Genomic DNA, 26,257 nt, shown 5'->3' with positions numbered 1-26,257 from the left:
CGGATCCTACCCCCCTGTTTCTAAAGTGGGGCGTTTTTTTTAGTGCGCTTTTCAACGGATTATACTACAATCCATCGGAGAATTATTAATAGGGTCCGGCTAATTTTATTAAACGATTATTAATTTCTTAAATTACTAAAAGATATAGTTAAACTAGTATCTTTAAACTTAATATTTTTAAACGGCCGTATAAATTTTATATCCTAGAAAAATAAAGTAAGAATAAAAGTTTTATTAAATTAATATTATAAATTAAAGTAAAAAAGGTAAATAAGCTAAAGGTATTATATAACGTTTATATTTAACTTCCTTAAAAAATAACGGTAAACAACCTTTAGCTATTTAATATAGTTTATCCCTTTATAGTACCGTAATATAATTATAACTATATTATATTAAATAAATATATTTTTAAACCCTTTAATTAATATATTTTAAAACCTTATATTTAAAAGCTTTATTATATAAAGCAGTAATTTTAATAATAAATATATTATAATAAAAAAAAAGAATTGGAATTTATTTACCCGGTTTAAGTATAATTAGGCCTCGGTTATATAATAAATATAACCGTCGCCCTTTTCTTTTAATTAAAGTTAAGTAAAAAAAGGATTTTTAGTAATACGTTCTATAATTTAATTTTAAGGCCGCGGAAAATATATATTATTAAGATCGGAAAGAAAAGAATATTTAATTTCATCTTAATTTATATTATCCTTTAAATTATCTTAAAGAATTTTTTAAAGAGGAACGTCCGATATTAATAAAAAAGTTAGGTTTTAAATTATATAATTAATTCTATTAATTAAAATATATATTATTTTAGTTAAAACGTTAATAATAATAAAAATATTTTAATATATAATAATAATATTATCAAATATAAACTTACTTTCGGATACCGTAAAGCTATTAATAATTATACTATACGTACGAGTTTCTAAAACTTAATTTATTAATATAAAGTAATTACTTTAATAAACCTTAATTAAAAACCTCGAGACTTTAGGGCGGATAATATTAAAGAAATTCAGTTCTTTATTTATTTTTTTAATTAAATAAATTTATGAAATAAATATTATATAATAAAAGTTTTACTAAGGGTAATAATAATAAATAAAAGTAATATAAAATCGGATAGAAGATATTATTTTTTATTATTTTTTAAAACTATAGTAATTAAAGTAAAAAAAAAAGTATTTTCGTATAATAACCGTAGGAAAGGATAATTTAAAAGTCTAATAAAAAAATTAATAAATATTTAATTTAATAACTTTTATCCGGCCTTATCGTTACTATAATAAAACTCTTATATTATTTATATAATAATCTTTAAACTTCTAATTTAATTAGCATTTAATTTATATAGTAACCGATCCTATTAATCCTAACTCTATATATAGTAAATATACCTAAAAATCTTTTTTTAAATAAAAAAATACTTTTATATTATATAAAGAATTAAACTATTATTATTAAAAGGTTTATTAAACTTTTAATCGATCGTCTTTTTATTAACCTCGAATAGAATAGGGTAACCGACTTTATTAAATAACGATTTTATTATTATATTAATAGTAACTTAATTAATTTTTTTTTAAATTTTTTGAAAAACTATAAACGTAACTAAATCCTTACCGTTTAACTATCCTTCGTTTAAATTAAAAAAGGTCGTACGATATAAGGCTTACCGGTTTAAAAACCTAAAGTAATATATTTAATTTATTTTATTTAATTAAAGATTTAAAATTAATCGACCTTTATTTATTATAATAATTATTAATATTTATTAAAAAATTAAACTAATTATATAATAAAATTCTATAAATTACTTTTTTTATTTTTAAATTTATTATATAAGGTCGGGATTTCCGGCTACCGGCTTTATTTATTATACCTTAAAGTATCCGGTAATTAACCGGCTTTTAAAAAAATATTAATAATATATTTTAATTTTCTAAAGTCCTTAATATTATTAAGCTACTTTAATATTTCTTCTTTTTATATTGGGATTAACCTAGTCGTACCTCGTACGGTAATACTCCTATATTACCCTTTTAATTTATATGATATAGGCGTAGGTATCGCACTTTAATTTATTAAAAAAAGGTTTCTTTAATTTTAGAATTAGGTTAATTACTATAAAAGGATGTATAAGGTTTATTAAGTTTTATTATTTTCGAAAAACCGTTAATATATTATTATACTTTCGTACGATATCCGGTCTATGTATAATTATAATATTTTTATAGGACGTATAAAAATAAATAAATACTTTATTTATAAAGATAATTATTTTATATTTTTTATAAATAAAAGTTTAAAAGTAAAAAATATAAATGAAAGATTCTATTTTAATATAGTATTAATTATAATATAATAATTATATATAATATAAAATATTATAATATTAAAGTTTATTATTAAGTTTTTTTAAGGAAGGATATTCCGTTAAAAAATAAAGTAAATTACGTATAAATAAATAAGGGCAGTAACGTACGGTTACTGGAGTTTAGGTCCCCTACGATAGTTAGGGCATGCTTAATATAAAGATAGTTACGTAGGTACGCCTAGCACGAAGGTAGTTACGTAGGTACGAAGGTAGTAGCGTATAATTACCGGATATAAATATTTTTTTTAAATCCCTTAGAAAGCTAGCTATATAATAGAACCATATTATTTTAATTAAAGCGTTTAATTATATATAATAGTTAAGGCACGCCTAGTAAAAAAGTAGTTACGTAAGTACGTCTAGCACGAAAGTAATTACGTAGGTACGCCTAGTACGAAGGCAATTACGTAAATACGCCTAGTACGAAGGTAGTTACGTAGATACGAAGGTAGTAGCGTATAGTTACTAAGTATAAACCTTTTCTTCCAAATCCCTCGATAGGTTAGCTATACAATAGAGCTATATTATTCCGATTAAAGCGTCTATCCCGTATAATAATTAAGGCACGCCAGGATATAAAGGCAGTAGCGTATAGTTGCCGGGTATAGACCTTTTCTTCTAAATCCCTCGATAGGCTAGCTATATAATAGAGCCGTATTATTCCGATTAAAGCGTCGGTCCCGTACGATAGTTAAGGTACGCCTAATAAAAAAGTAGTTACGTAGGTACGCCTAACGTAAAAGCAGTTACGTAGGTATAAAAGTAATAACGTATAGCTACCGGGTACAGACCTTTTTTTCTAAATCCCTCGATAAGCTAACTATATAATAAAGCCGTATTATTCCGATCAAAACGTCTATCCCGTACGATAATTAAGGCACGCTAAGATACAAAAGTAGTAACGTATAGCTACTAGGTATAGACCTTTTCTTCTAAAGCCCTCGATAAGCTAGCTATATAATAAAGCTATATTATTCCGATTAAAGCGTCGGTCCCGTACGATAGTTAAAGCACGCTTAGTAAAAAGGTAATTACGTAAATACGCCTAGCACAAAGGTAATTACGTAAGTATAAAGGTAGTAACGTATAGCTGCCGGGTATATATCTTTTTTTTTAAATCTCTCGAGAGGCTAGCTATATAATAGCGACTTTAATTTTTATTAAAATCCTTTTCTAATAAACTTTTCTATCGTATAAAATAATCGACTTTTAATTAATATATAAAATAACTTTAGTCCTTAGTACCTATAATTTATATAAAGTTATTAATATTAATTAGCTTTATATTAGGAGGTTAATAAATAATTTCTATATTAATATAAATATATATTTTTCCCGTATAATAATATTTAAATTAATAAATATATAAGTAATATAATAAGTAATTTCGGCTTTACTATTAACCGATATTAAATACGTTTCCGGTAAAATAAAGGAGACTAAAGTATTAGTTCGTCCGAACTACCTTAATATAATTTTAATTTAAAATCGTAATTTAATAGTTACTTCTCTTTATATTACCTATATTAATAAACTTAATAGGGGGCCGTTTAGGGATTATCGTACGACGGATAGGTATTAAGGTAATACTTATAGTAACTATAAATAGAGGGATTATAGTAATAATTATAGCTTCTTTACCGCTACTTAAAGGGGTATTATAGCCGAAGGGAAGGACGAAGGAAATAAATAAAATATAGAAGGAAGCCAGGAACTTATAGTTATTAATAATTCCGATAATTAAATAAATCGTATAATAATAGAAATCGAATTTATATCTTTTACTTTTATTTCTATACCGTTTATACGATAATATACTTAATATCATTCTATATAGCTCGTTATAGTAATTCTAATAATATCCTTACTTTTTAAATTAATAAGAAAAATCTTATAGGATCGTATAAAAAACTATTCCTTTATATAACCTTATACTATTATATACGTATATTACTAATATATTTATACCTAACTTTATATTTTTTACTTTTATTTATATACTACTCGTACGATAATATATTTAATATTATTTTATATAGCTCGTTATAGTAATTCCAATAATATCTTTACTTTTTAAGTTAATAGGAAGAATTTTATCGGATCGTATAAAAAACTATTTAATTATAGAACCTTACACTACTATATATATATATATTATTAATACGTTTATACTTAACTTTACTTCTTTTACTTCTATTTTCCTACCGCTCGTATAATAATATATTTAATACTATTCTATGCAGCTCGCTATAGCAATTTTAATAATACTTTTCTCTTTTAATTTAATAGGAAAAATCTTATCGGATCGTATAAAAAACTATTCCTTTATATAACCTTATATTACTATATACGTATATTATTAATATATATATACCTAACTTTACTTCTTTTATTTTTATTTTCCCACCGCTCGTACGATAATACACTTAATACCATTCTATGTAGCTCGCTATAGTAATTCTAATAATACTTTTCTCTTTTAATTTAATAGGAAAAATCTTATCGGATCGTATAAAAAACTATTCTTTTATATAACCTTATACTACTATATATATGCATTACTAGTATATATATACCTAACTTTACTTCTTTTACTTCCATTTCTATACCGCTCGTACGATGATACACTTAATACTATTTTATGCAGCTCGTTATGGCGATTTTAATAATACTTTTCTTTTTCATTTTGGTAAAAGAAATCCTATCGGATCGTACAACTAATTCCTTAACGGATCCTACCCCCCTGTTTCTAAAGTGGGGCGTTTTTTTTGGTACGCTTTTTAACGGATTATACTACAATCCATCGGAGAATTACTGATAGGCTCAGGGCTCCAGGTATCTTCGCTTGGCTGTGAGCAGTTAGTTTAGTTTGAGATGTCTGTGGAACGAAAGATGTGTGTTACCGATGAGGGTTGGTTAATGATGATAGATAAATGACGGGCATAACGATTTATATCTCATCTCTGCTCTCTGTCAGCATACCATTCGGCGAATCGATAGTCACAATACCAGTGAGTGATTTTGTCTCATGTTTATGCCATCGGATCTCCCGTCCACTCCGAGCACATCGCTTAACAAGGCAACATGTATCCACGTTCGGATGATGGACCCGGGGACTTTAGCCTATACCCGGGTGCCATGAGAACCAAATAGCGATTAAGCATCTGGCATACAGCAGATATATGAGCCTGGAGATCTTGGTTGCCGCTTGCAGCTCAGTTGTCGCTCCCTCGCACCTTCCCCTTGCAGCCACCTCGGCCCTCGCGACTCACATTTCAGTAGATATGTAAGCTTCGACGAGGAGGAGTGAATTCATGAGAGACCTGTCAGTTTTTGGCAAGAGTCGATGCTCCACACTGTTGTGAATCGTATCCCAGCCTGATATATCTTAACCCCTGCATGCTGGAGCACCATCTGCCGGCCGATACAAGGACCCCAGAAGCATATTTAAACTTTTGCTAAGCCAACCACTCGGAGAACTGCAATTACCAACCCAGCAATCTATGCAGACGACGGCCATGTATTGTTTTCAGCCGCCCCCGGCTACCAAAACATCTGCATCGTCGTGGTGAAAAACGGTTACATCCCCGGTGAAAGAAACCCCACACTCATAAGACAATGATGAACAGCCGGACTTGAAGGCGAATAAGATCGCCGCGGGTAAAGCCATCAAGAGTCTGGACCGTTGACGGCATTCCCAATCAGCGACGCCACGGCAGGAATGGAAAGTATATATCTCGAGTCATGAACTCTGGACCCTGTCCATATCTCCCTCCCTTCCCCCCTCCCTTGCCATCGTTCCTTCAACTCCTCTCGCAAACATCACCATCATCAGCGTGCAAAATGGGTCTTTTACAACTGGCAGCAACCGTGTTGGCTTTGGGCAGCAGTGTCCAGGCTGCCCCAGCGCACGAGATTGCTCCCCGTCAAGCGAGCGTCAAATATTGCGATCCTGTTTCCACCATATGCTATTCCGAGTGGATTTCGCCAGAGAGAATTGCTTTCCGCACTGCCATTCCCGAGAATGCCACTGCCACGACCGACTTTGATGTTCTGGTTCAGCTTCAAGCACCCAAATCTGTTGGGTGGGCTGGTATCGCGTGGGGTGGCACCATGGTCAACAACCCCTTGACTGTTGCATGGGCCAATGCTGCGACGGTTGTCGTTTCTTCCCGCCGTGCTACGTATGATTCTTCTTGTCACAAACATATCAAGCAGCAAGCTGACACGAGAACAGAGCAAGAACCTACCCACAGCCATGGACTGGCGCCACTTATACGGTTCTCGGCGGCACCGTTGCCAATAGCACCCACTGGACTGTCAACTTCCTTGCCAAGGGCGTCTCGAATCTGGGGACATCCAGACTCAACCCCTCCAGCACGGCTGCTAGCATTGCTTATGCCCAGTCCAACCAGGGTCCGTCAAGCCCATCTGACCCAACCAGCCGCTTTGGAATCCACAACACGCGTGGAAAGTTCTCGCACAACCTCGCTCTGGGCAAGATTAGCAACTTTCGTGCTGCGGTAGCTCAGTTGGCCTCCGAGGCATAAGTGCAGGAAACGGACTTGTAGTCGAGGGCGGAATTATTTCACAAAGGAACGAGGCAGGGAAGAAACGAGGCGGGGGGGAAACGAGGCAGCAAAGAAAACGAGAAAGTGCCCTATATGCACTAGCTACAATGAGAAGTTCAAAAGAAATGAATTATATTGAACGGTGCTCAGCTTCTCCCCTATTGGACCAACACGGCATGGTGACTCTTGTACTTCATGGAAGGAAAAAACAAAAGACCTCCACCCTACAGATATGTTCAACCACAACATGGAAATTGTTTCTACCGAGGTTCCTCTCCACCGACTCAACATAAAGGTACGACTGTCTCCTCCATCCTTGATGACAAATACTTCTTGTACCCTCATACAAATTCCCCAATGTTTTCCTCTGCCCTGCAACAGCGATCCCGCTAGACGGCTCGTCAAATTCGGATCTTGTCTGCCGAGGGGCAAATAAACAACTTTGACTGTTCTCCAAATTGGGGATTCATATGAGCCCTCGGCCCTGATTGGACAATGGAGTCAAAGCGCGTGGCATTAGGCAAAAGCAAGGGGTCCGGCATATACCTCGCAACGTGATGGTTTCCGTCTACCGCTTTTGTTTAGATGACCGCGGTGGAGATGAACAACAGTCTCTCCATCGAAGATCATGGATAACGTCCTGGTGCTATAAAAGCAGGCGCCATCCTCACATTTCCAACTGGCCACCAGTTAAGAACATACCATCACAAACACAAAACATGCATTTCTCCATCGTTTCCTCTGCTCTTGGCCTGGCCTCCCTGGTCTCCGCCCACGGTGTTGTCCTGAAGCCGGCTTCTCGCAAGCCAGGTGATGCCACAACCGAGGCGTGCGGCCGTGCCATGGTCAATTTTTACAAGCAAGATGAGACGTCTTATCCCGAGGCTTTCTTGAGATCCAACCCATTGCCCGACCGCAACAAGTGCAACCTATTCCTCTGCAAGGGATATCAGTTCGCTGACAACGCCGCCAATGTCCAGTCGTACAAACCCGGCGACTCTGTCGAGTATGAGGTGTACATCAGGATTCCTCACTCTGGCTACGCCAATGTCTCCATTGTCGACACCACGACCAATAAAGTGTTGGGCTCCCCGCTGGTGGGTTGGGCGAGTGGGTATGCGGCCAGCAGCAAGCCACCAGCGGACCAGACCAAGTTCAGCATCAAGATCCCGGAGCTTGGTGCGCAGTGTGCGACTGCAGGTGTTTGTGTAAGTTCAATTTCTTATTCAAGGGGCGGCAAAAGACTAATCATGAAATAGGTCCTCCAGTGGCATTGGTTTGGTGCTGGACAGACATATCAGAGTTGCACCGACTTTACGGTTGCAGCTCCTGTTGCTCCCGCTGAGCTGGCTCCGGAACATGGACACGGCCACCGAATTCGAGGACAGTCTCGCTGGTAGAATCTCGCAGAGGTCGGACTATGTAAATAGCTAAATATTGTTAGGAGAGGAGTGTACCGAGAAAATATTCTTTCATTCCAAGCAGCCAGAAATATTGGTTCGGTGACGGTGAAATGTTTGTCCACGTGTGAGTTGTTCAATGAGAGCTATCCAAATGCAGACTAGCCAAAGCTGGGGAAATTGTAAGGTCACGGTGGAGCCTGCGGGTGTGGCCCGTTCTGGAATGTGGCTGAAGCGGGGATCTGGTGAAGCCTGTCATATAACCCTAACCCAGCAAGACGGTGAACCCCCAGGACAATGTTGGGCAAAGAGGACGGGGAGACGCATGAACGGTAGCGTCAACGGGCTTTCACAATGGGATCAATGGATAAAGGTTGTTGCAATTGTCTCCAAGATGCATTTTCAGATTGGATCCGGCCACAGGAACCTCATGGGTGCTGTCTCAACTGACCACCATGGAGGGCAGCAGGATGCAGAAGAGCAAGGAAACGCATGATATCCGACCGGTTTCTTGGCTGGCAACCGTCGATGGAAGTGCCAGGCCAGAAACAACCAGCTGCAAGACAGCTGCGCCTGCCATCTGCGTCCGTTCACGTCGAATTTGAAGGAGCGAGAGATCTCACGTCTCACAAACCTGGACGCTCTCGACCGATGATTGGCCATACCCCGCCCTTCCCCCGTCACCCCTTCCCATTCGTGCCATTCTCCCGCCCTCCCTTTCGTCTCCCTCTCTTTTGGTTCCCCCAATTTCTTCCGCTTCCATTCCCAACGTGTGCCTCTTCTTCCTCTTCCCTTCCAGCTTCTGACACGCATCCATCCATTGGCACTATCAATTGCCAGCTGCACCGCCCTCCTTTATTTCTCCGTCTCGTCAAAATGAACGCCTCTAGCAAGCTGGCTGGTGCCGTTGCCCGCATGGGTGCGAAACCTGCGATGGCCCAGAGTATGTTGGACCGGCCATTAATTCTCGCACCTCCTCTTTGGTGACGTGTTGCTAACGAGAGCTTCTTTACCCTCGTCCTCCAGCTTCTCGTCTCCCGAGCTCCATCCTCCGCTCGACGTCCATTGCCGGCCGTCACGGTCTCCTCCTCAGCCAGGGCCGCAATGCCTTCGCCCCTATCATGATGCGCTCTGCCACCCAGTCTCGCGGTGTTGTCGCCGAGACTGCCACGGCCGCCATCCTCGCTGCTGGCAAGATGCAAGGTGCCGGTCTCGCCACCATTGGTCTGTCTGGTGCTGGTGTCGGCATTGGCACAGTCTTTGCCGCCCTCATCAACGGCACCGCCCGCAACCCGGCTCTCAGGTGTAAGCATGCTCTGCCTATCATGTCTGCCCAATTGATTGTGCTGACCAGTGGCTGTCTCCCTGACAGCCCAGCTCTTCTCGTACGCCATTTTGGGTTTCGCTTTCGCCGAAGCCACTGGCCTCTTCGCCCTGATGGTTGCCTTTTTGCTTCTCTTCGCCTACTAGACATGTCGTCTGGGGCGCTCCAATCGGTATTTCTGACTGTCCAAAACTGGTGGTGGAGGATATGTACATCATGGACCCTGGTCGTATGTCATGCCACCAGGAGAAGGTAGCTAGACGGGACATTGTACAACAATGGCTGTGCTGTGTTTAGTAGAATATAAACCGTGTTTGGTTCTCTTCATTCGACCTTCGACTTGCCTTGGATCTGCCGTCTCCCTCATCGCCCATCCAACACCTGGCCTTCAGAGCACCCAACAGTTACCCCACCATTGTTTCAATCGTCCCGGCAAGATACCATGCAAAAACAAATCACCATACTCTCGCCCACATACTTTTCCGCTCTCCGGGCCTCCATGTGTCCCCAATCACTTACAGAACATCAGTACCAATGTTGACATGTCGTTGAAAAAATAGGGTCTCATAGTGGAGTCGGTGGGGCGAAGAGGAAACAAGACTCAGACTACGTTAGTGTAAGGCCCACTTAGTCTGACGGGTCCCCATCCTGGAGGTACCGATATCGTGAGATGGACAAGGATCAGATAAGATGCAAATTGCAGGTGGGAAAGGAGAAAGGGAGGGGGGCGCCGGTGGTACAAAAGTTGTGTGTCAAGATCCGCCACGCAATCGATGCAGTCTACCTGATGTCAACGGTGCAGGACTTTCTTCTGCAGGAAATCCCACTTGTATCTCAAAGTGGGGCAAAGCCAGGTGAAAGACAATCGCATTACTCAGAGGCGACATGTTGAACATTGCTATTGTCAATCTTATAGTTGGGTTGTTGAGCTTTGCGCTTTGTTTTGGTCAATAAAGCCTTCACCATCAGCTGCAGCGAGGGATTAATTGGCAGCAGCTGCTCGTCGGCACCAATACTGTCAGAACGACCCAATCTGAGCATCAAACCCGCTCGATGCAGTACTTTCACTATAATCTTTGACTTTTCAGGACCAATTGAAGAAAACAAACTCCAAGCCTCCGAAATATCGCACTCTTTGTGGTGGAGATGTGCGCCTCAAAACTTGGCCCACCATCAGCCAATCCGGCTTCGGCGCTTGCAAAAACCTTGTGCGGGGTGAAAATAAGATTTGCTCTCCTCTACAATCCCCAAGGTCAAGAATCATGGTGTCTCACAACAGGTGTGTCAACTTGGCTGTGTCTTGAAATCGCAATAGCTAATCTCATCAATCAGAACCTTCCCGCACGTTCGGGCATGCATTTTTGACCTTGACGGTCTCCTCCTAAACACCGAAGATATCTACAGCCTCTGCGCCAACACTGTTCTCGCACGCTATTCCCGCCCCCCGATCCCGTGGTCTCTTAAAGCACAGCTGATGGGCGTGCCTGGATCTAGCAACGGAGAAGCGTTTCATCAGTGGGCCCAGCTTCCCATATCCCGTGAGCAGTACAAGGCAGAACAGCAAATTGAGCAGAACAAGATGTTTCCGATGTGTGAAGCCCTCCCGGGTGCCAAACAGCTTCTGGAACAGCTCTCCCAGGCAATGACAGAAGCGGACGGGAGAAAAGTCAAAATCGCATTGGCTTCAAGTAGTGTCACCTCGAACCTCAAGCTCAAAACATCCCGACCTGATATTAATGAGATGATACGATTGATATCAGAGAAGCACAGGATTTTGTCTGATCATAGCCGGATGAAGGGGAAGAGAGGAAAGCCGGCTCCAGATATGTTTTTGACAGCGCTGCAAGTGATCAACGAGCAGTTGGATCCTAGCGAAGATGAGATTAGACGGGAGGAGTGTTTGGTATTCGAGGACAGCGTGCCAGGGGTGGAGGCTGCACGCAGAGCCGGGATGAGGGTTGTGTGGGTACCACATCCAGAACTGTACCAGCACTGGGCGGCAAGAGAAAGTGAGGTACTGGCAGGAACGACAGGTCTGGTCAAACTAGATGGTTTGGACCAGACAGTCTCACCAGGGAAGACCAATGATGGGTGGGGTGAGAAGCTCGGAAGCCTGGAAGAATTCGAGTACAGAAAGTACGGGATTAGACGGCACTCTGGAGATGTGGTGGGAAGCAGAATTTAGATAACAAACAAGAAAGATGGTCGGTGAAGCGGCTGCGCCTCACGTGCCTATCATGCATGTCATGTTCATGTTGATGAAAGGGCGAGAGGTGGGTCATCCAACCGAATCCCTATCCCTTATGTCCGTATAACTCTCCATAATCCGCTGCGCAGTTCAACAGTAGGTAACTTCCTCGTCTTACTTTCACAATGGCATCGACCGCCTTCCCCAAGCTCGCCAGAAAGGCAATTCTGAGTGACGGTACAACCTATGGTTACATTCACGTCCCTGCTACTGGCAGCAAACCCACATTTCTCTTGCTCCATGGCGCACCAAGCTCCAGTTATATTTGGCATCACCAAGTCGAGCTATTACCCAAGGCTGGCTTTGGTATTTTGGTACCGGACCTTCTCGGCTATGGCGACACGGACAAACCGGAATCCTACGAGCCATATCAGATGAAGTGCCTTGTTCCCCAAGTCCATGAACTTGTGGCCAAGGTCCTCGACACCCCAAAGGTCATTGGAGTCGGGCATGACTTTGGTGCCGGGCTTCTTTCACACCTTTACGTGCACCACAAAGCGCTCTTCAGTCAACTGGTGTTCATAGCAACTGGCTTCATGTTTTTGGACTCGCCGTTTGATCCTGGTATGTCTCCTCGAGGTCAAACTTGTATTCAAACCCTGCTGACAAGACGCAATGTGAACAGACTCCGTGATACAAATGTCCAAAGAGATTCTAGGATACAGCACTTCTGGCTACGTCAAGGTCTTTATATCCCCGGATGGCGCAACCCTGGTTGAGAAGAATGACAGGCGCGTCGATTCGCTTTTCTATGCCCAGGACCCCAAAGTGTGGATTGAATACTTTGGGGAGCCGGGAGGCTTTACCAAGTTCCTAGAGTCCGACATCGAGATTCCTGTTGCCCACTGGATTTCGCCCGCCGAACTGGAGATGCACAACAAAATCTTGAGGGCAGGAGGATACACTGGTCCTTTCAATTGGTACAAGGCTGCTGTGTTTTGTGGACCAGCCAAAGAGGATCAGGACTTGCCAGCGGAGGAGAAAACGATTAATATTCCTACTCTCTTCATCGCCACCCTCAAGGACTACGCAGTGATTACGGATATGCACATACAAAATCTTCGTGGGCTGGCAAAAAATTTGAGGGTTGAGAAGCTCGACGTTGGACACTGGGCCATGCTCGAGGGAAAAGAAAGGGTTGAGGCTCTTCTTGAGGAGGTTGGTAATGCTCAGATCAGAATGTTGTGATATGACTGGGACTTTGTATTTCCATTCTGACTTCTATTCTCGACATCAATCCATCTGATCACTTCTCGATACCCAAGATGTTCCGCTCGTAGATGGTAGATGTCTTTCCCGTATTGAGGTTCTCAATCTGTCACCTTGTCAACAGTGTGTTTGGAGGGATATTAAATACCAACGAACCTCGTATCTGGGCATCTCAGCGCTGGCGTTGACGTTCCGACCAGCCTGTTTACCGGGCTCAGTCAAGACATCCTTGATCTTGCCCACCGACTCGGACGTGTTGCTGTCTGGACCGCCCACCGGCTTGTAACGAACGGTGTCGCCTGGGGAGAAGCTTGTGGAGGATTTGATTGGCATCTTGGTGCTTTCTTGAGGTGACTGTCCACACACTCGGCAGGGGAGAAGAAACACGGTAATATATCTGCAAAGTGGACTCCCCAGGACTGAATCAGAGTGACAGCATCTCGCATTAGAAATGTCAGTATCGCGTCACTGTGGACCTGCTCCATGCCACAAAGCATTGACATTCAACGCGGTTCTAGCAGCCAAGACGAGGTTTTCATTTTGTCTGTCCAAGATATCTTTCTGAGATATCTTGGACCCTCACTGTCTACCGAGAAGCCGCTGAATGAGCTACCAGGGAACAGCACAAACCTCTTCGGCTGTACAAGATTCTATGCAAGAGGATTGGAAGCAAGCTATTCCAGGGCAATCCCAGCAAGGTTGGGCTAGCTAGACAGAAAAAAGAAGTCGTGATGCATCAGCCGTGAATCGAACACGGGGCCCATCGATGGCAACGATGGATTTTACCACTAAACCACTGATGCTAGAAACTGTAGATGCTGGAATTGTAATGGACTTGGTAATTTTGATGCTGCAGCTCAGTTGGGTGCTTCCCTTTACCCAGAGCAGCAAGCTGAGTGCCAACAGGACGTTTCAGTCTGTGAATGGTTTTTAGGTTATTCAAGCTCGTTTCTTGGCAAGCTTCGAAGCTGCCCAATGATAGCATTCCACGATGGTGCAACTGATGCGCAAAAGACGCAACACAGTGCATCAGCAGTATAAAGCCACAAGTGAACTCCCCCGCATTCCCCGCAATGTTCTCCCCTTTGAACTTTTCAAAAGTTAAACAAGCTGTTTGCAGAGGGACAACGAGCAGAAAATTGGGAATATATAGGTAACCCTTGGTCCATTTCCAACTCCAGCAAGGCTGCAAGAATAGAAATAAATAGCCAGGAGTCAGGGGCACCAAAATGTCCCCAGCCAAGCCCCAAATCTTTCTTGTCCGGCATGCCGAGTCGGTTCACAATGTCACCAAAGACTTCAACATTCGCGACCCCGGGTTAACCCAAGTTGGCCATGAGCAGGCTGCCGCCTTGGAGGCATCCTTCCCCGACTTGTCCTCTGTTGCTGTTGTCATTACCTCCCCTCTGACAAGAGCAATCGAGACGACACTCGACGCCTTTGGCTCGATTCTCCCAGGCGGCAACAACCTGATACTGGACCCCTACCTCCAAGAGCGAAGCGACCTGCCCTGCGACACTGGCTCTCCCATCTCGGTGCTCAAAGAGAGATTCCCTTCATTTCCCGATGTTGTCTGGTCCAGTTTGGCTGGAAACGCTTCGGAACTCGATGGTGACGACTGGCTGGAAAAAAAGGGCGATTATGCGGCGGACGATGAGAGCGTAACCAAAAGGGCGGAGAAGGTCAGGAAGATTTTGTGGAATGTTGCCCAGAACATTCAGCAGGCGCAGAAGGAGGAAGACGAGAAGGCCGCCGAAGAAAGGGAGGACTTGAAAACGAGCATCGTGGTGGTTACACATGGGGTTTTTATGAAATTTTTGACAGAGGACGAGACAATCGATTTGCCAAAGGCCGGATGGAAGGATTACTATGTGGAAGAAGTCGACAAGTTTGATGGAAAGGGCAAGAGGATTGTTCTTGCGCCTGTTCCCCTTGCCGAAGATCCCTGATCACTTCTTGAATTAGCTGAGCTCCAACATTGGTGTGGGCATCTAAATGTTGTCAAGCCTGTAAATCGATCACCGCCTTGCAGACAGGTGTTCTACATCAAACAATAGCAGAAAGCTTCGCAGAAAATATCCAACCCCTTCTACATGCCTCGCCGTAACAAGAGTTGTTTACCACAAATAATCCACCCCATCTAACTAGTAACATCACCCGAACCCCTAAAACCCTGAACCCCTGAACTCCTACCCAACCCGATTCTAACAACCGAGCCCAAAGCTCTCTGCTGTCAACGGAAAACTGTTCCTACAAGTCTTCTATCTCAAAGCGAACCAGCAAGGTGCAACCTGTCTCGTGCCCTTTTAGGTCCAGCATCCTGAGGAATCCCCACTCCCGCTGAACCACATACAAAACTCGTACTGCGGTAACTGCCAAGATGGGATTGCTTGCAAAAGAATCGTCACTCTTGATGAAGATGCGCAGAAACACCAGCTCGTCGTCTTCAAACTCCCATTCCAGAGTTTCATCCCAGATCGGATCCGTCTCAGCTGGACTCTCCTCGCCCGAGTGAAGAGCAGCCAGGGCAGATCTCAGCCCATGCTTCTTGTAACCTGACGTCTTCTGCTTTCTCTTTGACTGCTTCAACGATGTGCCATCCTTCTGCACCAATGAAACCGTCACGTACGGCTTGAGTACCGAATCCCTTCCTTTGGGAACAGGAACATCACTAGCTCCGGCCACGTGGAGCCTCAGTCGTTTCCTCGTTTTGACCAATCTTCCACCACCCGAGTGCTGAAGATGCGCGGGCTTGAGGACATAACCCGTCGTTCCCGCAAAGAGCGCGTCGTTGAGCTGCATGCTGGCGTCGAAACGCTGCCAGTTTAGCGCTAGGATTTGAGCTCCAAGTGCCCAAAATGGGATGGGTGATAGATTTCGTGACGAGATTCTGGTGCCTTTGGGGAAAACCCTCATGAGGTGTTTGCTGTTGTGCCGCTGTATTGCTGCTGTGTTGACATCGTCGGTGGCATGCCGAGCCAAGCCCGCTTCCGATATGTTGATTAAGTGGTGATGCGGCCTGTTCCTGAGGACGCCCTCGCCGGCATACCATGAATCATCGCCTGGCTTCACCGACTGGGCATAGACGCCTAGCTCTTCCAGGTCGGGGATGATTATGGCAGCTTCGGTCTCCCTTTTGCGGGCTTTGTATTCCTCTCTTTCCTTATTTGCCTCTTCCTCCTCGTCAGAAGAGGAATCAGAGGAAGAATCGGATGTGTCGATCTCTCCGGGGAGGTGATACTCGACAATGACGGCGATCTTGTTGCCCAACTCCTCGAGGCGCACGTGGGATTCTGGGTCCGACTCGGACTGTTCTTCGTGTCCCTTGTCTCGGACTGCTTTACTCAAGAGTCTGTCACCAAAGACTTCCTTCATGATCTGAACAAGCCGAAGCTGCCCATTTGGATTGCAGTGATTCTCGAGAGACAGGAGAATAGGTGCTGCTGCTGCGCCAGCAGACGTCTCGTAGTCAACAAAGTTCCTAATGACCTCGCAAACCTCCCGAAAAGGAACATTCGAAACCAAAGTATAGCCGTGAGTTACCTTTGGCTCAGACGGGTCATCGGGATTATCCCACGCGTCTATCTCGACGCAGCGTGCCCCAGCCGTCAGGATAGTCCTGTAGGCATCAGCATCAGATTTGCCGTACAGTTGATGGGCCCTCAGGTAGGTGTTGTGCGAGGAGCTGATAAAGTACTCGGTGAGGGGGTGAGATCTGTCAAACACCGACGCAGGCGGTATGACCATGCGCTGGTCGAGCAACGTTACTAGCCCCTCGGGGTCATCCTTTGAAGGCAAAACACCTTGACGAGCAAGAAAGGACTTGATGGCATCCGACACCATTAGATCATGGCGGGTGTGGTCAAACGCAGAGTGGCCGCCTCCTGCAACAGTGGTGTCATCGATATCCTCGCCGATGTCTTCCTCGTCCTCATCCTCTTTGGATCGCTTGGACGACTTGAAGGGGTTGACCCTGCCAAGCTTGGCAGTAAGACGGCGCGTGGGAGAAGACGGTTCGGTAGGTTCAGACATGGTTTCTGGGTTGGATATTGACCTGATGGTTTTCGTGAAATGGCTCATTCGATCAATTCGCAAAGGCAATAGAGTCGCGCCATTTTATACCTACGGAACGCAGCACTTCAAGTAAAGGCAGCGGGGTAGCTGACGCCAAGCCGCATGCGGGTTATCGGCACAGGGCTGGACGGAGCAGAGTCCAGTTAGATGACGTGTGCCAGGTTAACGGTGGAGAGCGCGGAGCGTGTGGATTTGAAGAATATTCCGAGATATCTACACTGGATGGGCTGGAGCTAGAGTGTGTATTGATGCAAATCCTGTTCAGGGGTAGGAGGTCCAGGTCTTCTGCAGGTCTGAGACGTTGACGGGGATACTCCCCCGACCCACACTGCATCAATGTCGACACATGGGAATAGCAAATCACCTAGATATGGCAGACTGACGAAAAAGTCTAGCATCAACAACGTCGACCTCATTCACTACATTGGACGCCTACCCAAGAAACAAGAGCTCCCCATTACACAACAAAACACCACCCACGACAACGCCCCACTCCGTACACTAAACACATTCATTTCATATCGTCTAGACATGACCCTCTCACCACAATCCAAGTATGCGCATCTTTCCAGCAGCCGCCTCGACCACGCTCGTGGAGCTCACTGCCCCGCCACCTCCTGGGCCTCTCGAGGTAAAGGTGACATTAGGTGCGATTGTGATGGAGGTTTCGACATCAAGGAGATTCGTCGAGGTCTCTAAAGTCGGTAACACGGGCGGCTCGGAGCTGATGGTCACTGTGGTGGTCTTGGTGAGTGTTGGCTCGCACTCATCTGTTTCAGTCTCAGTGATGGTCGTCGTCTTGGTCTTGGTGCTATGACCAGTGTGGGTGCCGTTGTGCCACGGCTTGGTCTTGCTGGTGATGGTGGCAGTGGAAGACGGAGGTGTTGAGTCCGTAGATGTGCAACCTGACTCCTGAACAATAGCCCAGCTGGTCGCGCACCAAATTCCGCTGCAACTTTCCGAGCATGGGTAGTCAAGATAGACTGTAGGGATAGGGGTAGGGCAATTGCAGGACTGCGTAATGGTTCCAAGCACAAGACAAGCTGGAATAGGGCAGCTGGCGCAAAGTTCCCGTGTCTGAGTAACAGTTGGACATCCAGTCTGCGTGTGGGTGTAGGTGATGTCGGATGGGAGAGGGATAGAAGCGGTGATCAGGGGCGGGGAGAGAGCCTGAGATCTAGAGGAAAGAATCGTCAGCATGACGAAAACATGGGAACTAATGAGACACCTACAACCCTGTCACGCCTATGGCAGCAAACATGAGAAAGTGCTTCATGATTTTTGCTTAGTGAAAGTTGAACGAGTGACTGATTTGAGACGACTGTCTGGACGTATAGAATACCGAAAGCGAGATGGGAGTAGGACATTGGCAGTCAAAGGCGGGCACAATCCTCAACTTATATCTATCCGGCACGCGTGCCCCCTCCATCGTTCAAGGTCGGACTGCAAGGTATTGGGTCGGTTGCATATACCTAATAGCGTGGGTTGGGTGTGCAGTGGCGTGCCGAGCGATGCAGGTTCGATATCCCAATCCGTCGAGCCAAGACTTGTCTCCTCGTATTCAGGGTCCTTATCAACCGGGGTCGTGTTCAACCATTCTCACGAGCGCCACGTTTTAAGGAAGAGTCATGGGATTGTCTCGTTTTCATGACGAGGTTACGGTTGCGAGTACGGAGGTGGTTGGGAGGGACTTTGGAACTGGAAGGATCGTGGAGTTGACCATTTGACATGGTACACGAAGTCAACAAATCAATATCCGGGTGGGCGGCTCGGTGAGCAAAATTTATGTTTGCTTTTTCTCAGTGCGGCACAAGCCATCGCAGGTGTCATGTAAAAAGGCAGCACGTTTGGGAATTGCACAACCGTTTGATAGCTGCCAGACAGAGTCCAGTTGAAGACTGTTGAAGAAGATGCGGTGTCGCGACGAATACGCGACATGCTTCATAGCGGTCTCATTGAAGCATCACCTGAGGAGACCTGATCCGAGGCACTGCGCTATCTATAGAATTTGGGGTGGTAGCTTATTGCCGGTAGATGCTACTTCTTCACAGGGCGTGGTCACCGCAACGTTGCCTCTTAGGATCAGTCGACATTGTCTGCATGATTCACTGAGTACCTACCCAACAAGTACAAAGGTAGCCAATGGGTCAAGGCTAGTTACGTACAATATATTTACGCGATGGGGTGAAGATTATGCGGTAGCGAGCCTTCGGGCTTTTCTACCTTACGTCTTAGAGTGCCTCGTTGAGTGATCTGAGCGTCCCCAACAAAACAATAGGGAATCGTACTGGGAATAAGGACATTTGCAGATAATACTCGACCTCTCAAACAACTAGTAGACCTTGAAAACTAACCAACAGGTCTTAAAACAGTCTGTAGATTGGCGAGGAGCGTGCTTCTTCTTCAAGACGCTACCAGCTTGTGTCAGTCTTTAAGGTACCCTTCTGTCCACAATTTGACTGACAGGGTTTTTTTCTGTACCTATGTAACTGTGATACTTAGACAGGTAATTGTTTGGATACAGGAAATAGTTCTTGGTAAAGCTACACTATGTGATGGGAGAGGTTGTTGCTGTTGAGTGTTTCACTAACTCAGTAAGGTTTGATGTACTATCTACGCATATTTTTATAATTAACAATCCTGCGTCAAAGTAGTTCTAGATTACATTCAATAGAGTGCAGAGGCGCAATTATATTGCTTAGCTTCCCCCTTACATAAAGCCGCCGTTACAAAGCTTGCCCATACTATGGTTTGGTTCTGGCAACCACAGATTCCACGGGTCATGTAGGTAGCGGATTTCAACCCCTCCTTGTGAGCTATGTCAAGAGAGAACACATTCTGAAGATACAGGGTCAAGTCTCGCCCCATCCAGTTTCCTTCAACGCTGGTTCATCTCATTTTGAGGATGAAGATGTGCTACAGTGGACTCTCTACCTCAAATCCACGGGTCTGCTTTTGCATGAAAAGCCTGCTTGGAGTAGCTGCTCCACCAATTGTCATCATAAACATTTTTATATTTATTCAACATCACCAGAAAAGTGTGTTTTGGGTTTGCTATGAAAAGTAGCACGGCTCTGTTCGAAGAGGGTACATGATGGCTCGTGCTATCCCATTTTCACATACAAACAGGGCTTTTCATCCCGTTTCTTGGGGTTTCTTGCATGTATGAGCGTGTATGAGAAGTTTGTTCATTTCAAACGTCCGATTGCTAGAACAAGCGTAGTACCTATCGAGCTCAATTCTGCTAGGATTATCAAGGGTGTTGCCAAGACGTCAGTCACATGGAATGCCAAGTGTGGCCGGGGCCTCGGTGTCCACCGTCAGAACTGAAAGGACAAAGCTCGCGAGAAAAAACCAAACCACACTTCACTTCACTTTATTTCTTATCTTCAAAAACCCCAAACTCAACCATGGCCACCAACCCTTACACGGTAGACTCGGCTGTTCTCGCTGCCTCCATTGGCTCGGCAGTTATCTACCAGGCCATGGTCCGCGCAGCGCCGAGTTTTTCGCGCATGGTCACCAAGACAGCTTCGACAACCCTCCTATCGATCTTCACCTACCTTCGCGGTGGACCAGCTCTCTTGGTGGGTGCTTTGGCCCTGGGCTCAACAGGTGACGCTTTTCTGGCATGGAACGATGATACATCTTTTCTGTTCGGTCTGTCGAGCTTCCTGGTTGCGCACATTTTGTACATCATTCACTTTCTCCACGCTGGTCCAGGTGCGGGGAATATCGTTTCCAAACTCCAAGTGCTGCAAAACGGCGATACATGGCGTCTTGGAACTGCGTGGGCTTTGGGTATGTTGGTTCCCGTTATGATTGTGCAGCTGATGCCCAAGGTCGGTAAAGACCTGCGAGCGCCAGTTGCCGTGTACTCGTTGACAATTCTTGTCATGGTTTTGATGGCGCTCACGTTGGAGAGCAGGGAGATTGTCACCGGAGCGGTCATGTTTGCAAGCTCAGACTCGATTCTGGCGGCGGGCAGGTTCTTGGTTCCGGCGACATCTGCACACCAGGGCTGGATGCATCATGCTGTTTGGGTCTTGTACTATGGTGGGCAGTTCCTGATTGCACTGGGGGCCGTTGCAAGAGTTTGAAGGTATTCGAATCGCTGCGGATTTAGAGTTGAGGTTTCACAATGTTGCCAGCCGGAGCAGATAGTCCTCGGGGCTTTTTCTCCATGGCAGGGTGGGGGGTCGGCGAGGCTCCTTCGTTGGTTCAAGGGTGGCAGCGATGATGTCAGTGGCCGCCGTTACACATGTGGGTGGTGGGGAGCTGCAAGAGAGTTGCAGCAAGCTGCAAACCAAGCTGCGTCACTGAACCCTTGGGGAGGAGGACGATCGGAGGCGAAGTGCCATTGCTTCTTGGCATCTGCACACCATGGGTGTATCATCTTACTTTTATCATACACACAAAAGATAAGCCAGTGCAGATAGATGTCAATGTCATACACCGCTAATTTGCAGGATGGTGTTGGTGTGTGGCTGCTGTTGGGTTCCATGGCCTCCGTTATCAAATGAAATGCTTGCAGATCAAGATAAGAAGGGACCACAGCCCTGGGATGGCAGAGCATCGTCGATCGTAGAGAGCAAGACCTACCACGACTTGCCTTTGTGCCACAGTGCATGTCATAGAGCAGTGACTGCCTGCGCGCAACCATCCGTGGGACCTTCTTCTTAGTCCGCTTTCACCCAACCATCGTACCTTCCACGGTTTTCCGGGCCCTTGTCTCCAAGCTTTTTCGAGACCGAGAGTCGTCCAGAGTCTGAGTGTTTCCAAATCAACCTAACCACGACAGAATCCTTCGACAAACCATCCGCAACGTCAAGATGGCCGACTCTCGATCTGGGCCCCAGCCTATCCACAGCCGATCTCAAGGTCGCCGCCAGTCTGTTTTGTCAGAGTTCATCCCCGAAAGCCTGCCATACCCCCCTTCATTTCTAGCGACTTCCCCGATTGTTCGCGAAATCTTGACCAGAGATATTGCCGAGTGCTCCTCGGACGACGACTCCCAAACCCAGGTATCAGACGCCGAATCACAGACAGATGGTCGTCCGGAAGATGCCAAACTCGCCTTCCACCCCAACGGCGTTGCCTACGGGTCTGGCTACTCGACTATAGCTATTCAAGGATTGGACCGGCCCGTTCCCAATCCGCGCGAGGTCGAAGATTCTCTCCAGGCAGAGATAAGTCTCCTACGCGATAATGCTATTCTGCCACCAAAACATCCACGTTCTCAGCGCAACAATGTCTTTTGGCGCCTTTATCGACGAGTTTTCAGCACCAAGATCAAGGACCACGAAGACCCGGAGCCCATTTTCCAGGATGCCCCCGCCGCTGAGACAACACCTCTCCTCGGAGGAGGAACACCCGGGGTCGACGAGACCCTGCCGACACCTCCTGCCGAGGAGATTTACGAGCGGTTCGAAGAGGCTGTGGCAGCCCAAGCCATCAAGACGACTTGGCAGAGAGAGACCAAGACATTGGTCCAGTACGCAGCTCCCCTGATTGTGACCTTTCTCTTGCACTACTCGGTCACTATTGGGAGTGTCTTGACGGTGGGACGCTTGGGAATGGTGGAGCTGGCCGCCGTGAATCGTGAGTGCTCCATTCATGCATCACAGCAATTGCCAGTTTACTAACAGTCACCTCTTTCCAGTGGCTACCATGACGGCAAGCATTACCTGCTACGTTCCTGTTCAGGGCCTCTCCACCTGTCTAGACACGCTTTGCGCCCAGGCGTACGGCTCGGGGCACAAGCACCTCGTCGGCCTCCAAGCCCAACGGATGACGTGGCTTCTCTGGATCCTCATGGTGCCCATTGCTGTGCTGTGGTGGTTTTCGGAGCCTATTTTGTCCGCCATGGTCCCAGATCAGGAAACGGCCTCGCTTGCCGCGCTCTTTTTGCGAGTTCTTATCGTAGGAATGCCCGGAGTCGCCGCCTTGGAGAGCGGTAAAAGATTCGTCCAGTCCCAGGGCTTATTTCATGCCACGACGTATGCCTTGCTCATTGGGGCGCCCGTGAGCTTCGCTCTCAATTACTTGTTTGTCTTCAAGTTTGACTGGCACTTTGCGGGGGCCGCCACAGCGATGGCCATTACCCAGAATCTCTTGCCGCTCTTGTTGGTGGCATACGTGCGGTTTTTGGATGGCTCTCAGTGCTGGAACGGTTTAACGCGCAAGGCCTTTAGCAACTGGGGTGCGTACCTGTTTCTGCTTTTCTGCCCCTTTTGAGGCGCTGACATTTAAAATAGGACCCATGATCAAACTGGCGCTACCTGGTATGATCATGATTGAAGCACAGTTCTCCGTGCTGGAAATCTTGACAATCGCCGCCGGCCAATTTGGGACCGCGCAACTTGCAGCACAGAGCGTGCTTGTCACCGTCACCTCCACCTCATTCAACATTCCATTCCCGTTGGCCATTGCCACATCCACTCGAGTCGCCAATCTCATCGGGGCGCACCTGAGCGACGCTGCCCGGGTTACTGCCAGAGTGGTATGTCCTCCTTTCTTGATTGGTACAAGTTTTTTGCTAAACCTTTGTACAGGCCATTGTTGCAGGATTCATTGTTGGTTGCTTCAACCTGACCGTATTAGTTGTGCTGAACGAGACCATTCCACGCATCTTCACGGAAGATGACGAGGTTGTCGGCATCGCCAAGCGCGTAATTCTTGTCTGTGCTTTAATGCAGATTTTTGATGCCTTGGCTGCTGTGTCTCACGGCATCTTGCGCGGCGTTGGCAGACAGGCCATCGGAGGCTATGCCAACCTGTTTTCGTATTACTTGGTCGCCTTGCCCATCTCGTTGTCGACGGCGTTTGCGCTAGATTGGAAGCTGAGCGGGCTTTGGACAGGACTGACTATGGGGCTTGCCGTGTAAGTGGAGGGTGATCTTTGAAGACATTGAAGACAACTAGGAAATGGCATTACTGACAAGATATTAACCAGTGTGTCGGCACTCGAGCTCCTCTACCTCTACAATGCTGACTGGGAGAGTGCTGTTGCGCAGGCCGAAGAGAGGATGAAGTCTGAAGATGTTTCGAATGAAGCCAAGCTAAGCCCCGCGTGAGGAGGTGCAGAGTGTGGATGATGCTAACAATATTGAGGGCATCTTCTTGGGCTGGAAAAATATTTGTTTAGTTTTAGATGGGTGCCGGAAGCTGACCTCGTGAGGTTAATGGTGTCACCGACTGGACAAGGAAAGGCTTTTCGAGACTCTTTACAGCTTGCCATGCTTGATCAACCCCATATATTTGATTATAGACTGCTTTGTTCTTAACCAGGCATGTATATGCATCGCTGCATCAAATGGTTTGATCCAGGCTAGAGTGAACAGGGTCATGAAAGTCCTCCCCCAAGCAAAACCCAGCCCAGATGATGTTTCCATCAAGCCCACGGCCTCGACAGAGATGAAACCGATATATTACCCTACCAACTACTTACCATCCTATAACCGGCCTCTTGCATCGCCAAGACTGGACACCTTTAAGTTTTATGTTTGCAAGATTGTGCTTAATACATGTTCTGCCGAGACACAATTGCCGAGTTTCTTGAAGCGGCCCGCATTCGGTTTTCAAGATTTGAAAATGAACTGTCTCACATCAATACGATGGTTTCATCGGCCTCTAGTATCTGTCCTGCCAACCCCCTTGCATCAAACCACCACATTCCAGTCAACTATCTGAGCGGGCGCGTCGCGGGGAAGGACAACTTTCGATAGAATGCAGGCACCCGCTGTTACAAAACTGTGCGACAATCGCTCGGAAAGAAGCAGTCGCGAACGGAAACAAACTTTACTGGCACCGAAAACGTTTTTAGACTGCTCAGAAGACAATCTCTCACAGGACAACAAATTGTTAAAATGACAGACTATTCATCAGAAGACTTGTCGCCATCGCCGATGCCCGCTACTCACGCTCTCACATACACCATGGCGGCGCCTACTCAGACTTCAGTACTCGACATCAGTGGCCGCTGGCGCTTCAACCGAAAGCTCTCTGATAACATGAAGGAGGCATACAAGATGGTACGATTTTCGTTGCTGAGGCATCGTTTTGTCGTGTTGCTAACATGGAGCAGCAAGGGACATCTTTCTGGACTCGAAAGCTCCTCTCCTTCATGACCATTGAGCAGGAATACATCAAGCATCCTTACTGCTTACCCTTCTCCGACGATGTGGTGTTTAGCTTTCAACAGACAGTCCGCCGCCCCTGGTTTGGTGGCTGCAGGTTCAACATTCCCATGAACGACAACATGTACATCTTGGACAACGAGGACCGAGCCGTCGTTCTTCCCGCGCCACTAGGGCCGGTGCGTGTACGATGTCGGTATGATTTTGTCAACAGAACACCAACGTACACAACAGGAGAGAAAATGACAACGGAAAAGAGCGGTGCTCAGATCGGACAGATGGCGTTTGAGTTGGGAATGGAGACGGATCCTGATGTCGGCTTACCGGAACGGGCCGTCATGATCGAGGTGATGGAGAGTTTGAGTCAGTTGGGCAAGGGCGCTGGATGGAGGTCGACTGTCGAATGGGGCTTCGAGGTGATTGCTGGGGAGAAAAGGCTGGTCAAGTGGGCCGTAACCGTGAAGGGGAGCCAAGTAGCCAAGGTGAAGATGGTGTACGACTATGTTGGGGAGCCTATTGCACGCTCTGGCCGTGGCCATGTGTAACACACTATACTGTTCTGTTGCAAGATGATTCCCGGGAGATAATGATACCCGCTGATGGCTGGTTCAAAAGAGTATAGAATAGCATGTCCAAGTGTGCTGGCAATGTCAACAATGGCTCAAATACTGTTTATCTGTCAGGTGGTCTTCACATGCAACCAACAGGTATTCCCCACCTGATAGGATTTGGCAAGCCAATCCCCAGGTTCTTGGCTTGACCCCGGAATTTCTCGGGCGTAAGACACAGAAGCTATTGAAGCCCAGCATTGCGATAATCGCGGGGCATGGTGTGATGTTTCTCTGTCAAAAAAGACACGCTAACCATCTGTCTAAACTGCAGCGTGTTCTTGACAGCTCCA

General features: G+C 45.9%; 12 protein-coding genes and 1 non-coding gene across 13 annotated transcripts; 9 read left to right on the top strand and 4 right to left on the bottom strand.

Moving 5' to 3' along the window:
* Positions 1–6,235: 6,235 nt before the first annotated feature.
* Positions 6,236–6,942, top strand: QC761_700010 (uncharacterized protein; the record flags this gene model as incomplete). Its single annotated transcript, XM_062881587.1, has 2 exons — positions 6,236–6,576; positions 6,630–6,942. The coding sequence occupies 2 exons, from the start codon at positions 6,236–6,238 to the stop codon at positions 6,940–6,942; spliced, it is 654 nt and encodes a 217-aa protein (XP_062728971.1).
* Positions 6,943–7,031: 89 nt separating this feature from the next.
* QC761_700015 (uncharacterized protein) lies at positions 7,032–8,535 on the top strand. Its single transcript, XM_062881588.1, has 2 exons — positions 7,032–8,171; positions 8,223–8,535. The coding sequence occupies exons 1-2, from the start codon at positions 7,521–7,523 to the stop codon at positions 8,361–8,363; spliced, it is 792 nt and encodes a 263-aa protein (XP_062728970.1). The 5' UTR covers positions 7,032–7,520; the 3' UTR covers positions 8,364–8,535.
* Positions 8,536–9,083: 548 nt separating this feature from the next.
* Positions 9,084–9,833, top strand: atp9 (ATP synthetase subunit 9; the record flags this gene model as incomplete). Its single annotated transcript, XM_062881589.1, has 3 exons — positions 9,084–9,306; positions 9,390–9,668; positions 9,736–9,833. The coding sequence occupies exons 1-3, from the start codon at positions 9,240–9,242 to the stop codon at positions 9,831–9,833; spliced, it is 444 nt and encodes a 147-aa protein (XP_062728969.1). The 5' UTR covers positions 9,084–9,239.
* Positions 9,834–10,949: 1,116 nt separating this feature from the next.
* QC761_700030 (uncharacterized protein) lies at positions 10,950–11,872 on the top strand (the record flags this gene model as incomplete). Its single annotated transcript, XM_062881590.1, has 2 exons — positions 10,950–10,966; positions 11,020–11,872. The coding sequence occupies 2 exons, from the start codon at positions 10,950–10,952 to the stop codon at positions 11,870–11,872; spliced, it is 870 nt and encodes a 289-aa protein (XP_062728968.1).
* A 188-nt stretch (positions 11,873–12,060) lies between these two features.
* On the top strand, positions 12,061–13,249 carry QC761_700040 (uncharacterized protein; the record flags this gene model as incomplete). Its single annotated transcript, XM_062881591.1, has 2 exons — positions 12,061–12,499; positions 12,561–13,249. The coding sequence occupies 2 exons, from the start codon at positions 12,061–12,063 to the stop codon at positions 13,121–13,123; spliced, it is 1,002 nt and encodes a 333-aa protein (XP_062728967.1). The 3' UTR covers positions 13,124–13,249.
* On the bottom strand, positions 13,161–13,947 carry QC761_700050 (uncharacterized protein). Its single transcript, XM_062881592.1, has 2 exons — positions 13,301–13,947; positions 13,161–13,250 (listed from the first exon to the last, which is right to left on the bottom strand). The coding sequence occupies exons 1-2, from the start codon at positions 13,475–13,477 to the stop codon at positions 13,182–13,184; spliced, it is 246 nt and encodes an 81-aa protein (XP_062728966.1). The 5' UTR covers positions 13,478–13,947; the 3' UTR covers positions 13,161–13,181.
* Positions 13,877–13,947, bottom strand: QC761_0114050. Its single transcript has one exon. It is a non-coding gene; the product is annotated as a tRNA-Gly (tRNA).
* A 426-nt stretch (positions 13,948–14,373) lies between these two features.
* On the top strand, positions 14,374–15,329 carry QC761_700060 (uncharacterized protein; the record flags this gene model as incomplete). Its single annotated transcript, XM_062881593.1, has 3 exons — positions 14,374–15,057; positions 15,151–15,180; positions 15,273–15,329. 3 exons carry the CDS (start codon positions 14,374–14,376, stop codon positions 15,327–15,329), a joined length of 771 nt encoding a protein of 256 aa, XP_062728965.1.
* Positions 15,330–15,394: 65 nt separating this feature from the next.
* QC761_700070 (uncharacterized protein) lies at positions 15,395–17,224 on the bottom strand (the record flags this gene model as incomplete). The annotated part of the gene is made up of 1 exon (XM_062881594.1): positions 15,395–17,224. The coding sequence occupies one exon, from the start codon at positions 17,222–17,224 to the stop codon at positions 15,395–15,397; it is 1,830 nt and encodes a 609-aa protein (XP_062728964.1).
* Positions 17,225–17,758: 534 nt separating this feature from the next.
* Positions 17,759–18,905, bottom strand: QC761_700080 (uncharacterized protein; the record flags this gene model as incomplete). The annotated part of the gene is made up of 2 exons (XM_062881595.1): positions 18,451–18,905; positions 17,759–18,395 (listed from the first exon to the last, which is right to left on the bottom strand). Exons 1-2 carry the CDS (start codon positions 18,492–18,494, stop codon positions 17,759–17,761), a joined length of 681 nt encoding a protein of 226 aa, XP_062728963.1. The 5' UTR covers positions 18,495–18,905.
* A 1,594-nt stretch (positions 18,906–20,499) lies between these two features.
* Positions 20,500–21,318, top strand: QC761_700090 (uncharacterized protein; the record flags this gene model as incomplete). The annotated part of the gene is made up of 1 exon (XM_062881596.1): positions 20,500–21,318. The coding sequence occupies one exon, from the start codon at positions 20,500–20,502 to the stop codon at positions 21,316–21,318; it is 819 nt and encodes a 272-aa protein (XP_062728962.1).
* Positions 21,319–22,050: 732 nt separating this feature from the next.
* On the top strand, positions 22,051–24,643 carry QC761_700100 (uncharacterized protein; the record flags this gene model as incomplete). The annotated part of the gene is made up of 5 exons (XM_062881597.1): positions 22,051–22,819; positions 22,881–23,420; positions 23,476–23,720; positions 23,773–24,101; positions 24,174–24,643. The coding sequence occupies 5 exons, from the start codon at positions 22,051–22,053 to the stop codon at positions 24,292–24,294; spliced, it is 2,004 nt and encodes a 667-aa protein (XP_062728961.1). The 3' UTR covers positions 24,295–24,643.
* Positions 24,644–24,866: 223 nt separating this feature from the next.
* QC761_700105 (uncharacterized protein) lies at positions 24,867–26,006 on the top strand. Its single transcript, XM_062881598.1, has 2 exons — positions 24,867–25,251; positions 25,305–26,006. Exons 1-2 carry the CDS (start codon positions 25,087–25,089, stop codon positions 25,899–25,901), a joined length of 762 nt encoding a protein of 253 aa, XP_062728960.1. The 5' UTR covers positions 24,867–25,086; the 3' UTR covers positions 25,902–26,006.
* The last annotated feature ends 251 nt before the right edge of the window (positions 26,007–26,257 follow it).

The sequence above is a fragment of the Podospora bellae-mahoneyi genome, chromosome 7 (genome assembly GCF_035222275.1).
Source record: "Podospora bellae-mahoneyi strain CBS 112042 chromosome 7, whole genome shotgun sequence".
NCBI lineage: Eukaryota > Fungi > Ascomycota > Sordariomycetes > Sordariales > Podosporaceae > Podospora > Podospora bellae-mahoneyi.
Note: the sequence above shows the minus strand (reverse complement) of the source record. Positions and strands in the feature narration are given on the sequence as shown.